This window comes from Ictidomys tridecemlineatus, chromosome 4, assembly GCF_052094955.1.
Source record: "Ictidomys tridecemlineatus isolate mIctTri1 chromosome 4, mIctTri1.hap1, whole genome shotgun sequence".
NCBI classification, from domain to species: domain Eukaryota; kingdom Metazoa; phylum Chordata; class Mammalia; order Rodentia; family Sciuridae; genus Ictidomys; species Ictidomys tridecemlineatus.
The window spans coordinates 19,322,348-19,338,582 of record NC_135480.1 but is presented as its reverse complement, the minus strand read 5'-3'; the positions used below and the strand labels follow the sequence as shown (position 1 = coordinate 19,338,582).

At 46.3% G+C, this 16,235-nt stretch overlaps 3 protein-coding genes across 4 annotated transcripts; 2 read left to right on the top strand and 1 right to left on the bottom strand.

Annotated features, from left to right (window-relative positions):
• Positions 1 to 634: 634 nt before the first annotated feature.
• Kbtbd4 (kelch repeat and BTB domain containing 4) lies at positions 635 to 5,343 on the bottom strand. Of its 2 annotated transcripts, none has more exons than XM_021729596.3 (4): positions 5,193 to 5,343; positions 3,658 to 4,275; positions 2,848 to 2,954; positions 635 to 2,214 (listed from the first exon to the last, which is right to left on the bottom strand). In XM_021729596.3, the coding sequence occupies exons 1-4, from the start codon at positions 5,341 to 5,343 to the stop codon at positions 1,354 to 1,356; spliced, it is 1,737 nt and encodes a 578-aa protein (XP_021585271.2). In that variant the 3' UTR covers positions 635 to 1,353. The 2 variants fall into 2 exon arrangements, with proteins under 2 accessions (XP_021585271.2, XP_005330024.1); XM_005329967.5 differs by having other exon boundaries at positions 5,088 to 5,259.
• On the top strand, positions 5,277 to 12,137 carry Ndufs3 (NADH:ubiquinone oxidoreductase core subunit S3). Its single transcript, XM_005329970.4, has 7 exons — positions 5,277 to 5,416; positions 5,528 to 5,593; positions 7,028 to 7,125; positions 7,338 to 7,487; positions 9,726 to 9,851; positions 9,989 to 10,108; positions 11,892 to 12,137. Exons 1-7 carry the CDS (start codon positions 5,353 to 5,355, stop codon positions 12,057 to 12,059), a joined length of 792 nt encoding a protein of 263 aa, XP_005330027.1. The 5' UTR covers positions 5,277 to 5,352; the 3' UTR covers positions 12,060 to 12,137.
• Positions 12,138 to 15,200: 3,063 nt separating this feature from the next.
• Positions 15,201 to 15,566, top strand: Fam180b (family with sequence similarity 180 member B). Its single transcript, XM_040284353.2, has one exon. The coding sequence runs from the start codon at positions 15,201 to 15,203 to the stop codon at positions 15,564 to 15,566; it is 366 nt and encodes a 121-aa protein (XP_040140287.2).
• Positions 15,567 to 16,235: the final 669 nt, after the last annotated feature.

Here is a 16,235-nt window from a genome sequence, read left to right as displayed (position 1 = left end):
TCATTTCAACAAAAATCTATTATTTACCTAAAATTATACTTAAAGATATTTAATATCATAACTCAAAGACATTTAACTGTAGAAAAAGAAAGTAAAAAATACTCAGCTCTGGCTTTTTGCTACTGTCAGAACCCCAAATTTACTGGCCCTGTGGGAGCATCCCTCACACTTTTGGAGCATGTAAAAAAGAATGCACGAGGGTGGGCGGGGGGCTGGGGATATAGCTCAGTTGGTAGAGTGCTTGCCTCACATGCACATGGCCCTGGGTTCAATCCCCAGCACCACACACAAAAAAAAAAAGAATGCATGGGATGCAGGCAGGATTGCTGATTTAGAAATACATGGATATGGGTATGCTGGGCGCAGTGGTGCACTCCTGTAATCCCTGCAGCTCAGGAGGCTGAGACAGGAGGATCATGAGTTCAAAGCCAGCCTCAGCAAAAGCAAGGCGCTAGACAACCCAGTGAGACCCTGTGTCTAAAATAAAATACAAAATAGGGCTGGGGATGTGGCTTAGTGGTTGAGTGCCCCTCAGTTCAATCCCTGGTACCCCCCACCAAAAAAATAAATGTATGGGTATGTGACTAGTTCTTCTTAGGAAGTCACCCCTCAGGATTCAACACAGATGCACATATCCTTTCAAAAACTTTTATTTGTATGAACAGTTCCTAGCTCTTGATTTAGCTTAGAGCTTTTAAAAGAGCAGAGACCTTATATATTTGAGTCTGAAAAACAAGTTTCTGCTATTAATCAGAAATAATTCTTTCTACTTTCTAGCTTACCCGTTGGAGTAAGCCAAAAATAAAACCAAAGTTGCTTTTTCTGACAGAAGATGAGAAAATGATAAAAGGAACGTCCTAAATTCTAGAGTTGACCCCTGCTGGTGAAATACACTCTTAGCTAAGTCCATTTTCCCATCCAAAGCCTGAAGGAAAACTTAACACCTAATTCTTTGTGGTAAAATGATCAACTAGCCACTTCATAGACTATAGAAAAAGTAAGGATGAGAATCTTTCCTTCCACCTTGGGATGAGGTGTTCCTATTTTACATTGATTAGGTAAAGAGGGGAGGCTGTGCCTAAGGTCTGAGAAAAGGCTCACACTAAGCAATCTGTAATGAGGCATAAGATCAGTGGGGATGGCAGAGATCAGGCTGGCCACCGCTCAGTTCAAGCAGCCAGCTCTACAGCAAGTCTCAAAATACCCAAACACAACACCTATGTGTTCAAGGAAGAGATGAGGTGCTGCCCAGAATAACATATAACTCTGAATTGGGGCTCAGGGAATTTTGAGTTTAGGGAGGAGTCTGAAAAAGGGAGGGTGAAGGAGTCAGTTGCTCTTCCTGTCAACACCTTAGGCCAACACGAACTGCAAATTGGTAAGCAGCACCTTAATGCCTCTAGTGACAGTTACAGCTGAAGTGGCAGGATCGAGTTTGTAGGTGTTGGCATCTCCCTTCTTGTATCGGTCCCTGAAGACATAGATGCTCCCATTGCAGCTGGCGATCTTCCAGAGGGATGGGGCGGAACTCCAGGCCTCTGGAAGGCAAAGCCTAGTGAAACTGTCTAGCAGGGGATTGTAGCACACCAGGGAGTCCCCTTCAGCCACAATAAACACCAGATCCTTGTGCACTGCTGCATGCATGCGGCCTGCGAAGGGTAGTACATAGGGCTTCACGTGACACTTGTCTGTCTCTGTGTCAAAGCACTGGATAAGTCGGGAAGGTTTGGTAAAGAAGTCCAGGTCATTCTCCTCTCCCCCTAGTAAGTAGATGATTCCGTTGAGATTGGCACCAGCGGCCCCTGACACAGCCACCTCTAGCTGAGTTGTCTCTGTCCATACGTTATCACCTACCCGATAATAGATGACTGCATTTGAGAGGGTATCCTGCAGTGTCTTGCCACCCAGTGAATATATGGCATCTTTCCCAGGCACAGACACCAGGGTGTGTTGGAGCCGGTCTCGGGGCAAAGGTGCACACCACTCCCAGTCAACGGTGGCATTGTTGCACTTCCACATGCGCCTTGGGATGGAACCTCCCACCACATATAAGTCTCCACCATGCTTGCAGGCTGCAGTGATCTGGTGGCACAAGCTGTTTTGGCCACTTACACTGATGGAGTCATCTTCAGCACAGTGTAAGGACACAGCTAACGAGTGGGTACGGGATGACTCTTTTCCAATAAGGTAAATGTGCACATTCTCCCCAATTTCCTGTTGCCAAAATCAAAATTATAATGACATGTCAGTTCAATGAGACAAGTCCTGAGCCTCTCACTCATATCCTTTTGTAACCTACTCCCCGCCTCCAATCACCATTGGCTTTCCTGACTCCTCTAATTACTCTCTTTCAGGCATTTGATACTGAGGTAGAGAATCTGTTATGCCACTCACTCTTGCAGCTTTTAAAAAACTATCATAAATTGTGCTTCAGACAAAAGATTATTAACCAAATGATGAAAGTAGTTCACTTGAGGAGCTTTTGAAGCTCATAGATTGGTGGCTTCTGGGATCTCCTCTCCCTATCATAGCAACTTCAAGCAATAGACAATTTATTCAATATCATGAAAGATTCCAGGCCAGGTGATGGCTGAAATGTTTGGAGATTTAAGTGCCCAATTCTGTTTGTTTGTTTGTTTTTTGATACTGGAGATTGAACCCAAAGGCACTTCACCACTAAGCTCTATCTTCAGCACCCCTCCCCCCTTTTTAAATGGGGTCTTGCTAAGTTGCTGAGGCTGGCCTCAAACTTGTGATCCTCCTGACTCAGCCTCCCTAGTTGCCAGGATTATAGGTGTGTGCCATGGTACCTGGCTGGTGCCCCAATTCTTAAGAAATCTGCCTTACCTTCAAGCTAGTCCTAAGTGACTCTGCAAAAGCCTCTCTTTCTTCTTTATTAAAATTGATCCAGGCTTCTATTGCTTCTGTTGGGTTCTGGGAACATGGAACACCATCTGTAAGAGGCAAAGGAAAAGCATGGTCAATAACAGTCTGACAATTTGAAACAGAAATTCAGAGCAAGGGACTTTAAAGATGTGATCCAGTTTATTTGTCCAACACTGTGTGTACGTATGTGTACACGTACATATGTGTGAAATTAAACTGACAATTGCCTTGCCTTTTTTTGCAGTGCTGGGAATCAAACCCAGGACTACACTCATGCTAGTCAAGAGCCCACCATTGACCTACACTCCCAGACCTTTGCCTCATTTTTAAAAATTAAAATGGTTGGCTTGATAAGCTCCTATTTGCCATGGAAGCAACCTACGAGTTGTGAGGGTGAAGCCCTCACACCAAAAGTGTGATTTTATCTCAGTTGCAGGGTCAGGACTTTTACTAAAAAAGTTTATCTTAGATTTCTTGGTTCATCATCAATTTACTTAGAAAACTAGTCTCACAGGCATGTGCAAAGTACAGGAGAGATGAGAACACTTAAGCACAGAACAGATTTCCCACCTTTAATGGGAAAGTGCTGCTTCTCTCAGGCACTGTCTCTAATTGGGGCCACACTGATTCTCAACTTCAATCTACATTCCTCCCGGGGATAATAATATAAATTAAGAGCAGAAAGTTTGAGAGTTCCTTTGTCTTGAACTAGAGCAATCTGAACATCATACCCAAGTAACTGGGTATGATGTGCCCCCTCCCTATACTTACCTGAGATGATATCAGTGAGTAGATGGTGGGGCAAATGGAGAAATTCCTCTGTGCTCTGCAGCTGGGCCAGGTGAGTCTTGGCACAGTGCTTGGCTGCAGTGTAGAGCTCAGGATCACTGTGCCGATCTGCCAGCCACATCACCTGAAGGCAATTTCCCACTTGCACTGTGCGGGCCAAAAACCGAGAACATTCCTCAAAGAGAGATGTCAGCTGATACATGTCTGACACCTCATAAATTTCCTGCAGCTCATCAGCTCGAAGTTTCACAGTCCCATGGTAGATGTAATCAACTAGGAGCTGGAAAACTGACTCACTGACGTCCTGCAACACAATCACCCGGTTGTGAGCCTCCTTCAGATTGGAAGTGAACATGGACCGGAAAAAGCAGCTCTGAGCTGAGAGGACCAGCCGGTGCAGCTGAAACTCCCGGCCTTCCACTGAAATGGTGACATCAGCAAACAGCTCCTCTTCTAGACATAGTTTCATGATGCCTTGAGCCACCCGTCCTGAATGGGACCGATCTTTGAAAGTGTAGTTCACAAAATAGTTCTCATCCATGGATGCTCCAGGCTCCTCTGGTGATTCCATGGTAGCCAACTTCTCTCTCTGTGAGCTGTCTGCAAAGCAACCTACCTTAAGTAACTTGGGGAAATCACACCCTAGTCTGTGAACCCAATTATTCCACTCAGAGAGGGAAAAGGAAAAACTGAAAGCAAAGGGAGTCCAGACTGGCCTTAGTCCATACTGGCCTCTCCTTCAACCAAAGCTGGGTTCATTTTAATCTGTGGTGCCCTTCCCCTGATGAAATCAATAAAAGCTCAAACTTCTGATGTTTTGTCTGAGAGAACACTGACTATTCCTCTCCATAATGTAACAGAAGACTTGGGATTTAGGTTAACACATGAAAGCAAGGGTCTGGAGAAAGCTTATGATCTCAAACCCCTTAATATCTAAATACCATGGGCATAAAATTAGTAAGAGGATGCAGAACCAGGTTGAGGGGAAGGAGAAAAAAAAAAAACAAAAACAAAAAAACCCCGCCACGTCCTTGGGGCTAGTTTCCCTCGTCCCCTGCACATGGAGTTCAGACACTCCTACATGAGGCTTGGCCTGGGACACTCATCAGCCTCACTTTTTCTCTTTTCTGGGTTTCTGTTCCTCCTTTACCCGCTCGCCCTAATGAATCTCTAAAGCTTTGTCCCAGAGCTTGAGACAGAGCCCAGCTGTCCCCAACTGGGGCACGAGGACGCCCATGCCCAGTGTTGTGTCTGTTCCACCAGGAGTCGCCTGGGAAACGGTCGCTAGGGAAACTGTTCTCCCCACCCCCGGACCCCCACCCGCCCGCCCTCTCTCCTCAAAAGCTTGGCCCGGGGAGCGGGGGAGGGGTATGGAAGGTAGAACTCAGGATAACCATCCCTTCTCCTCTCACCAGTCCGGTTCTTCAGCGTCTTCGCCGTGTCTCCAGTTTCTGCCTCAGCGGACTAGGGTTAGGTTCACCTCACGGTTTCCCCACTAGCCGGTCTTGTTTTCTCACCTGCGTTCCCTCCTTTCATCCCGGAGCCCGGAACCCCTGCTTCCGACCCCACGACCGCCCGGAAGAAGATTTGTTGCACATTTCCGCTTCCGTTCCGTGCCCTTGGGGTTCCGTGTCCTAAAAGCCCTTCCCTTGGCAGCCTGGTTTGCATCCGAGGAACATGGCGGCCGTGGCGGCCAGGGTCTGGTGGCGGGGACTCTTGGGGGCTTCAGCGGTGGCCAGGGGTGAGCAGGGGGCAGCAGGCTGAGGCCAGGGTCAGAAGTAGTGGAGCCTCCAGCACAAAGAACTTCTCAAGCCTCACCCTACGCGTCTGTGCCTTTTATCTCCCTGTGCAGGGGCTGGACGACCGTCGGTGCTGTTGCAGCGGGTGAGGAGGGAGAGCGCCTCGGCCGACACGCGCCGTGAGTATGTGCGGGCAGCGCTTTTCTCCAGACTGTTAGCGGGTCCCTTCGTATCCTTGGTCAGATACTTGTCCTTGCCTAGGATGTCCTTCTGTGTTCTCCTGGCAAATCTCTGCTTGTCCTTGGAGACCTGATTGCCATGGTTTCTAACCGACAGGCAGAATCGAGCTCTCCCTGTGCTATAGACCTGTTAGTGGCCTTCCTCCTTTGTCCGTTTTCAGGATCCTCTTTCCTCTGATTAAGTTGACATTCTTTGAAGGCAGAAGATCTAACTTTTGGACCTCAGAGCCCAGTAGCAACAACAGCTTTCAAGTTAATTGGGCGCTCACTGCGTATCAGGCACCTTACCAAGCCTTTATGAATAATGTTATTTGGTCCTCACAACAGCTTTATGAGGTAGACTGTATTTAACTGAACATATTTTATGAATCAGGAAACAGTCCAGGTAACTAAATTGCCCAGGATCTGGGGCTAGAAATGTATCTCGGTGGTAGAGCACCTGTCCAGCATGCCCAAGGACTTTGGTTGGATCCCCATCATCTCAAGATAAACAAGTAAATAAATAAAACATTTGTTCAGAGTCACAGAGAAAGTTGGTCTGCCTGCCGCCAAAGGCACCGTAACCATTCTCTCCAGTCTATGCTGGGTGAGTGCCCAGTGATTAGGTTTGCATGAATGAGTATTTGTAAATTATGTTAGTCAATATAAGCAGACTGGGAAATAGAAGACCTAACTTTTCTGGTTTAGGTCTAGGTTTTCTTACTGATGCACACACCAAAAAGGAAGATGGGGTTCACAAGATAATCTGTGAGGGCTCTTTAGTCAGTCCTGAAGCTCTTAGCATGAGAATCTGGAGTAAGCTAAGGGCCAAGAAGATAAAGAGAAGCAAATGTGTGGTTCCTGTCCTTGAAGAGTTTCTAGTCTGGTAGGACAGCTGACACTGTGCTGTGTTTGCAGAAGTATAGAAAGGGAAGAGCATGGAATAGTTTCAAGAAGTGGCAAACACCACAGTTGCAGTAATAAGTCTTTAGTGTATTATGTAGGTGAGGTGGCATCTTTCTCCAATTTTTCATTATTTCCTATACCCTGGAAGAAGAACTCTCCACCTACACCTTTTTTTTCTTTTTTTTGGTGTATGGGGGGGTAGTACAGGGATTGAACCCAGGAGCATTTAACCACTGAGTCACAAACCCAGCCCTTTTTATTTTTTATTTTGAGACACTAAGTTGCCAAGGCTAGCCTTGAACTTGGCAATTCTCCTGCCTCAACCTCCTAAACCACTGGGATTATAGACCCGTGTTATCACACCCAGCTCATGTGCACCTTCCTGTAGAGAGTCCTGCTGAAAGATGACACCCTTTATAAACCCAAGAGAATAGATGCAGAGCTGGTTGCTGCCTTCTTCACTCTGTTAAATGCGTCTTTTCCTTCCAGCCACAGTCAGACCACAGAACGATGTGGTCCACAAACAGCTCTCAGCTTTTGGAGAGTATGTAGCTGAAATCCTGCCCAAGTATGTCCAACAAGTTCAGGTAATATTCACTACAGTTATTTGGGTTTGGGTCAAGAAAGAATCATGTTTTTAGGGCACATGGGAATGAGTAGCCTAGTTTCAAAGAAACCATAGATTTCTCCATCCCTAACTTGAGCTTCCTTCTCTATTTTAAGCTAAGTGATTCCAACTGAAGTTAGCTGCTTCCTCTGTAGATATTTCCTTTTTCTTTCCTCCCTTTTTTGTCTGTAGGTGACCTGCTTCAATGAGTTAGAGATCTGTATCCATCCTGATGGAGTCATCCCAGTGCTGACTTTCCTCAGGGATCATACCAATGCACAGTTCAAATCCTTGGCTGACCTGACAGCAGTGGATGTACCAACTCGGCAAAATCGTTTTGAGGTCAGTCAGGAAATTTGAGAAGTTTTGGGGGAATAAGGGTGAGAAAGGGACAGAGTCAGGCATAGTGGTGTCCTATAATCCCATCAGCTCAGGAGGCTGAGGCAGAAAGATCTCAAGGTCAAAGCCAGCCTCAGCAACTTAGCAAGACACTATCCCAAAATAAAAAAATAAAAATAACTGGGAATGTAGCTCCTGTAGTTGTAAAATGCCCCTAGGTTCAATCCAGAAAAAAAGAAAGGGGACATAATATTTTCAGGGTGACAGCTACCAATGGGAACCATAGTCTCTCGAGTTTCAGTTTGGTTCATTCAGTAGAACACAGCAGTTAAACCAGGGCTTTAGAGTCAGGTAGACCTTAAGTATGAATCTTGGCTCTGTCATCACTTGACTTTGTGACCTCAAACATACTGTTTATTTTAGACAAAGTCTCATTTTGTTGCCCAGACTGATCTTAAACTCTGGTTGAAGTGATTCTTCCACCACAGCCTCCTGAGTAGCTGGAACTATAAGCATACACCCTGGTACCCACTCTATTTGATTTTGTGTGTGTTGTGTGCTTTAATTTTTTTCTTTTTTTTTGTACTAGGGAGTAAATTCACTAGCCACATCCCCAGCCCTTTTTATTTATTATTTAGAGACAAGGTCTTGCTAAGTTACTCAGGGCCTCACCAAGTTACTGAGGCTGTCTTTGAACTTGCAATTCCCTGCCTTAGCCTCCTGGGCCACTGGGATTACAGGTGTGCACCACCATGTCCAGTGCTTTAGTTTTCTCATCTTTGAAATAAGTGTAGGTGATGGTGGGGCAGGTCTGCAGGCACTGCTGAAGCCATAGAAAAGAAAACCTTTAATGCTTCCAGCAATTTCAGATGTCAAAAACATTCCCTGAACACTGGACTTGATATTATATGGTTCATTAGGATCTGTTATGGCTGACCTTGGACATTTTTTAACTAGTAAGATTAGAAGATGTGAGGGCTGGGGTTATGGCTCAGTGGTAGAGCACTTGCCTCGCATGCATGAGGCATTGGGATTGATCCTCAGCACCAAATAAATAAATGGTGTTCATCTACAACTATATATATATATATATTTTTTTTTTTTTTAAGAAGATGTGATATTAGATAAGGAGGATTTATCTTAGTGATTTCAGGATGCTGATAAGTATAATTTCTTATAGCAAGGAACCCAGTAGAGAATTATCAGAAAGGCAATTAAAAAAGAAGAGCCAGTTGGGGCATAGTGGCGCATGCCTATTATTCCAGCAGCTCAGGGAGGCTTAGACAGGAGGATAGCAAGTTCAAAGCCAGCTTCAGCAAAAGCAAGGCACTAGGCAACTCAGTGAGACCGTGTCTCTAAAAAAAATACAAAATAGGGCTGGAGATGTGGTTCATTGTGTCTCTGCATTCAATACCCAGTACCAATAAATAAATAAATAAGAACCAGGCTTGGTGATAAATGCTTGTAATACAAGCTACTCAAGAAACTGAGTCAAAAGGATCACAAGTTCAAAGCCAGCCTAGGAAACTGAGTAAAACCCTGCCTCAAAATAAAAAAGAGCTGGGAATGTAACTTATTAGTGGAGTGCTTGCCTAGCAAGTGCATGGCCCTGGATTCAATCTCTAGTACTGCCAAAAAAGTTGTTTGTATCATGTCTGGTGGTTGTCAGGATCAAATGAGATGGTGTAGGTGACTTATTAGCACACAAATTCTCAATACACTTAACAATTAGTATTTCTATTTATCTACTATGTGCCAGACCCTGGAAAAGAGAAAGAACATCTAGTATCTATCCTCCACACCTAGCAAAAGGTTTGTAACTTAAAGTAGTAATCTGTAGTACATAGGATGGTAGAGGGATACTTTAGAAACAGGTGGGGCACTGTCTGAAAGGCTTCTTTCAAGAAGATATTTATGCTGAATCTTAACAGATGAGAAGAATACCAGAAATTAGCCTTGTGAGGATTTGGGGCAGGTAGAGCAGAGTGATCTTCCAAACAAAGAGTAGCACAAGCAAAGACAGGCATGCTGACATGCCTAGCCACACTATGGCCGTGCCTTTGCAAGTTGTTGTAAGCATAGGGACATCTTGACGTTTTGAACTTCAAACAGAAAGCAGGGTCACAGGTGAAACCCTAACCTACCCTGAATCCTTATAGCTAATGTTTACCCAGAGACTCTCATCTGAGACTCCTCAAACTGTGCCCTTCTTCATCCTCTAGTTCCCTCTGTTCTCCCTAGATTGTCTACAATCTGCTGTCTCTGCGCTTCAATTCACGGATCCGTGTGAAGACCTATACAGATGAGCTGACACCAATTGAGTCCACAGTCTCTGTGTATAAGGCAGCCAACTGGTATGAGAGGGAGGTGAGTTGGTGGATATGATGGGACTTGCCTCTGGGCCAGAGTTGCTGAATTGGTTGAAACTTGGGCTGTAATGTAGCTCCTTCCCCCCTATTGTAGGCCCTGTGGACTGGTTGCCTGAGAGCCTATTTTTTTTCTAGATCTGGGACATGTTTGGTGTCTTTTTTGCTAACCACCCTGACCTAAGAAGGATCCTGACAGATTATGGCTTTGAGGGACATCCTTTCCGGAAAGACTTCCCACTGTCTGGTTATGTTGAGGTAAGAGCCTTGAAATTGGGGTGCTAGCCTTAGGGAGGGACTCACAGGGAATAGAGGAGATGGCACGATCTGTGGGGGTGGGCTCTGGATTCAAATCCTAGCTTCATTTTTGTAATCTGAGGCAAGGTACTTAATTTAATTAAGGTTCTATTTTCTGTACAGTAGGGACAATAATAGCTTAAATGATGTATGTGTGAAGTTGGGTGTTTTAAGTGTGCTAAATATCAGTTGATGCTAGCTATTATTATAATAATCATTTTAATGATGAAAGCAGCCTTCAGAACAATCTGGCCAGGCACAGTGGTGCATGCCTGTAATCCCAACAGTTTGGGAGGCTGAGTCAGGAGTTCTAAGCCAACTTCAGCAAAAGCAAGGCACTAACAACTCAGTGAGACCATGTCTTTAAGTAAAATACAAAATAGGGCTGGGGATATGGCTCGGTGATTGAGTGCGTCCCGTGTTCAACCCCTGGTACCCCCCCGCAAATAAAAAAGAACAGTCTGCCCCCAACTCCTGAAAGTAGAGGATTATTTTTCCTTGCCCTAGATTTTCAATAAGGCAGGGAAGATGCTAAATGTCTAATCCTCACAAACAGCCACCAAACTGGGCACAGTGGCACACACCTGTAATCCCAGCAATTCAGGAGGCTGAAGTAAAAGGATCAAGAATTCAAAGCCAGCCTCAACAAATTAGTGAGATGTTATCTCAAAATTAAAAAATAAAAAGGGCTGGGGATGTGGCTCAGAAGTTAAGTGCCTCTGGGTTCAATCCCTGTTACCAAGAAAAAAAAAAAAAATGAATAGCCACTGAGGCAGGACCAGTAATATGTCACTACAAGAGTCTTATAAAGAATTCCAGTGGGCTGGGGTTGTGACTTAATGATAGAGTGCCTAGCATGTGTGAGGCACTAGGTTCAATCCTCAGCGTTCTACATAAAAATAAAGTGTTGTGTCTATCTATAACAAAAAGTACTTAAAAAATAAATTTTTTTTTCCAGTGGCACTGCTGATTGTCTATTAGCAGGAAGGTAGCCTTAAAAAAAAAAAAAAAAAACCACATTTTATAGCAAGGTAGCTTTTTTAGAAATGTTAATTACAAGCATGAGCCAATATGCCTCTCGTTTATCTTCAGACTTTTTTTTTTTTTTTTGGTCCCAGGGACTTAACCACTGAGCCACATCCCCAGCCCTTTTTTGTATTTTATTTAGAGACAGAGTCTTACTGATTTGTTTAGGGTCTTGCTAAGTTACTAAAGCTAGCTTTGAACTTGCGATCCTCCTGCTTCAGCCTCCTAAGCTGATGCATTACAATCCTGCACAACCACTCTTGGCTCTGAGATACTGACAGTGGAAATACCAAGGCCAGAAGGCTTGAAGTTGTGTCTATCAGTTTACGTTTACTCTTTTCAGCCACCAGCTGCTTCCAATCCTGGACAAATGCTTTCCATTATCTTATGAGAATGGATGAGCAGAATCAGTTCTAGAAAAGGGTTCAGAGTTCACACTGTGGTGGGGCAGGCAACAGGGGAGTCTGAATGTTGCTGAAGTGCATGAGTGGTAGGAGACCATCTGGGAATTCCACTTACCAGGTTGTTGGAGTGTGACGCATCGTGACAGGTCACACAAATATGTATGGAGACTTGTTGACAAAAAAGGCTAGAATAGGAGTCAAGGACAGAGAATGATGATAGGCTGGGGGAATCGCCCATGGCCCGTGAAAGTGTGCTCCTTAGTGGCCATGACAAGATGTTCTTCAGTACTTAGTCCTGTCTTTTGTTCCTGCAGTTACGCTATGATGATGAAGTAAAGCGGGTGGTGGCTGAGCCTGTGGAGTTGGCCCAAGAGTTCCGCAAGTTTGACCTGAACAGCCCCTGGGAGGCTTTCCCTGCCTATCGTCAGCCTCCTGAGAATCTCAAGCTTGAAGCCGGAGGCAAGAAGCCTGAAGCCAAATAGCTCCAGGGAAGGCTTATGAATTAAGCAGAGTGTCTTATCTATGATTGTTTGTGTAAATAAATTCCTACTAAGACTCCACACTTCTTGTGTGCTAATAATGGGTAGAGCTACACTTTGACTCTTTGACTCAGGTAAAGGCGGGTGCAGGCAAAGGTGTTTCTCTGCTCCCTTAGAATGTACCAAAGCTGCAAGTCTATTTTTTTGTTTGTTTGTTTGTTTGTTTTTGGTGGGGGGTGGGTATCAGGGATTGAATTGAGCCACATCCCCAACCCTATTTTGCATTTTATTTAGAAACAGGGTCTCACTGAGTTGCTCAGCACTTCACTTTTGCTGAGGCTGGCTTTGAACTCGCCATCTTCCTACCTTAGCCTCCCAAGCCATTGGGATTACAGGCATGCACCACCACACTTGGCACTGTTTTGGTTTTCTTTGTTGTTTGTTTTTTTGTTTTTGAGTAGTCCAGATTGAACCCAGGGGCATTTTTCCACTGAACTACATCCCCAAACCATTTTTTTTTTTTAATTGTGAGACTGGCTTCAAATTTATGATCCTCCTATCTCAGACTCCCAAGTCACTGGGATTATAGACATGTAACACCTCCCACAGCCTACAAGTGTATTTTAATGGGAGTAAATAGTGGTGTTGCAGATACTGTCACCTGCAGGCCTGTAATGTACTTCTGAGAGGGATTCTGACTAATTCAAAGTGCTCACATTCCAGTGAGTTCAGGATCTCTTTGGTGTGGCATCTAGTGAGAACTGGAGGGTCTCAATAACTGTTGGAGTAAGCCTCTAATGCAGTAAGCCTCTCATGGTGGCATCTGATGGATTCCTGGGTAGAACCAAGGAATCTCCATTCTACTCTCCTCCCACCCACACTTCCACAGGGTGACATGAGCCAATAGTCAAAGCTTGAAAGAACACCTTAGCTCATTTTTGAGCCTTGAATCTTGTATTCTCTCTAGCCTGATAGCTTGTCATTCTTGAGCTAGAGGAATCTGCCTAGTTTCTGGCCTGAACCAAGACTGGAGCCTTGAAGAGACTCTAGGACTACGGCAAAACCGTTAAGGAGTGGCAGATTTGTCTGTCAGGAGACAGTACTCGCTTCCCGCTGGTCTAGGGTCTCTTCAACCTGAATGCCTGAAATGAGAGCACTAGGCTCTGCCTTCTACGTGGCCGCGGCCCACCCAGCATGCAGCTGGAGTACTGGGCTCTGCAGCTGATGCTCTTGGCACCCAAGCAGCTCCCTAGAGGCGGAGTTGGACTGGGTGTCAGGGGCTGGCATCCTGTCAGTAGCAGGATGGTTTTTTTTTTTTAATATTTTTTAAATTTTTTAATTTTCGGCGGACACAACATCTTTGTTGGTATGTGGTGCTGAGGATCGAACCCGGGCCGCACGCATGCCAGGCGAGCGCGCTACCGCTTGAGCCACATCCCCAGCCCCCGTAGCAGGATGTTTCAATGGTGGGGACAGATAGTAAGGTAGCATTACTGCCTGAGATCTTTCCTCCCGCTTTGGAAAGTCAAGCCAGTTTGCTACCAAGCCCCTTTTTCTGTTAACTAAGCATCCCACCCATTAGGCAGGAACAGGCTGCTACTGCCAAAACCACAGATTCCCATTTCTGGAGGGTGGAAAGGGCCCAAGGAGGTGATGGAGGCCACAAGCCAGTCCCTCCCTATTCTGCATTGAAGACTGACATGCGTAACAGAATGCTGGAGCAGCCTGCAGTGGAAAGTTAAGAGCTGTGGTATGTGGCAGGCAAATGAGGGAGCACAAAACTACTAGGAAGAGTGAGACTCAGAGGATGAGGTGCAGCATGGCCAGGACACCGCAGTTACTGGCTTATCTGGTGGTAGCCATTTGCCTCTACCCTGGAGCAACAACAACCCAGCACCATGCAGGTACAGGGGCCTCAGGGTGGGTGGATAGGAGCCAAGAAAGGCTACTGGCAGACAGCAGTTTCTGCTGGCTCCAATTGATCCTCACAGGGCAAAGGATCTGTGGGACTGAAGTGTATGCTACAGTGGGTAATGGTGTGGACCCCACTTAATGCTGGCCTGAGTCACAGTTGGGCCCTGGGCTTATTTCAGCTGATGTCCAAAGCAAGGTCTCTTGATGTGTTCTGGGTTTGGGACAATCACTGCTAATGATACACACTTCATGATACAGGATGGAGGAAAATTAACAATCATCCTGTCCTGCCCAGTTCTCTGCCTTACACACAATGCACTACTGAGGAGAAGCAAGGAAAGAGTAGCCCCCTCCAAAAAGTCCTTATCTTGCTGGGCACAAAGCTGCATGCATATAATTCCAGCTACTCCAAAGGCTGAGGTAGGAGGATCACAAATTCCAAGACGGCTTCAGCAACTTAGCAAGACCCTGTCTCAATTTTTTTAAAAAGGCCTAAGAGTATAGCTGAGTGGCAGAGCACTTACCTTGTACATGCAAGGCTCTGGGTTCAGTCCCCAGCATTGCAAAAGGAAAAGAGGTCCTTATCCTTTGCAGAGGGTCATTGGCAGTGGTTTAGGTCACTGATGACTATAGGGAGGGAAAAAGGGAGGAAGTGATCTGTTGATGTGGAGCTCTTTACCAAGGGAATTGTGCAAGTTAAAGGAGGAGTCCTGGGTATTTGCTGACCCTTTGGTATAACTTGGTATGACACCATGCCTGGAAGGATGAATGCCAGTGTGTATGTGGGATGGGGGAGGGGAGCATGAGATGGCATTCCTACACTTTAGTAGACAGAAGATCCAGGAGGGACCCCTATGAGGCAGCTGAAGGGCACTTCTGGGACTCTGGGGTGTTCAGGGTAGAATATGACAAGGGCCTGACTCCTCTCTGCTGCCCCAGGGCAGCCCGAGGACAGCGCCAGCGTGGGAGGTGGCCTGCAGGACCCAGAGGACCCCGAAGTGATGTTTGAGGTCATTATTCCCAGCCTGGGTTGTGGGGGTGGGAATTTCCACAAGTCCCTAAGCTTAGGGCTGGGAAGGGGAATATCAGGGTGTGCCTGCCGGGGGTGGGGGACAACCTGGCATGAGTTCTACTGCCTGCTTATGCTCCCTGCCCGGCTCCCCAGGCTTCAGCCCATCCCTTAAATAGCTCCCCTTGCAGCTGCTCTGGGCTGGGCTGGAGCTGGATGTCATGGGGCAGCTGTACATCCAGGATGAAGAACTAGCATCCACACGTCCAGGTCGCCGACTCAGGCTCCTCCTGCAGCACCGAGTACCCAGTGACTTGGAGGGTGCTGAGCAGCAGCTGAAACAGCTCCAGGACCTGCGGAAGGGGCCTCCTCTTAGTCCTTGGGACTTTGAACATCTGCTCCTCACAGGCCTATCCTGTGTCTACCGGCTCCATGCTGCTAGTGAGGCTGAAGAAAGGGGTCGCTGGGCCCAGGTCTTCTCCCTCCTGGCCCAGGAAACACTCTGGGACCTGTGTAAGGATTTCTGCCCCCAGGGCCAGCCCCCTTGGCTGGGGCCCTGGGCCTCCATCCTTGGCCCCTTCCCCTGACCCTTCCTTTTTACCTGTCATTTTCCCCTCCTATTATGTCCCACCCCCCCACCCACCCCCCAAAGAAAACAAAAACAACAAAAAAAAAAACCTGAGCGCCAGACCCATCTTGGGAAAGGACTTCTATCTGGCACCTGTTTTTTCCTACTCAGATTTATGGGCTGGACTTGCACCCTGACTCCCCCCATTTCATGCTTACCTCTACCCTTTCTTGTTCCATAGACTTTGATAGGGGTAAGAGCCCAAGGCATGGGAGGGGCAGCAGGCACACAGCTAAAGGCAGGACTTGTGGGCAGTACATGTGTTGGGGCCAGGATTGAGAAGTGTGTTTAAATGATGCTAAAAGGGGAACAGCTCTAACAGGTTCAGGTTAGAACCTCCAGCCTCCAATTCCTACCCTAACAGTCTGAGAGGTCCTGTGGAATCTACAGGTATCTGTATGCCCAGCACCCAGTCCTAATTTAGATAGTCCTCTCAAGCCTGATCAGGGCTCGCTCTAGAGTCCCTTGAACCTGCACGTTCCCCATCTGGATTAGGAGTCCAGGTTGGACTTCTTGAGTTCTGTCTGTTGGAGGAGTAGAGGGAAGCAGTGGAGGAACTTTAACTTCTTTGGAGAGAGGAAGGCAAATGTCCTTCCTCTGAGATGTTCATCTCAACAAATCTCAGATG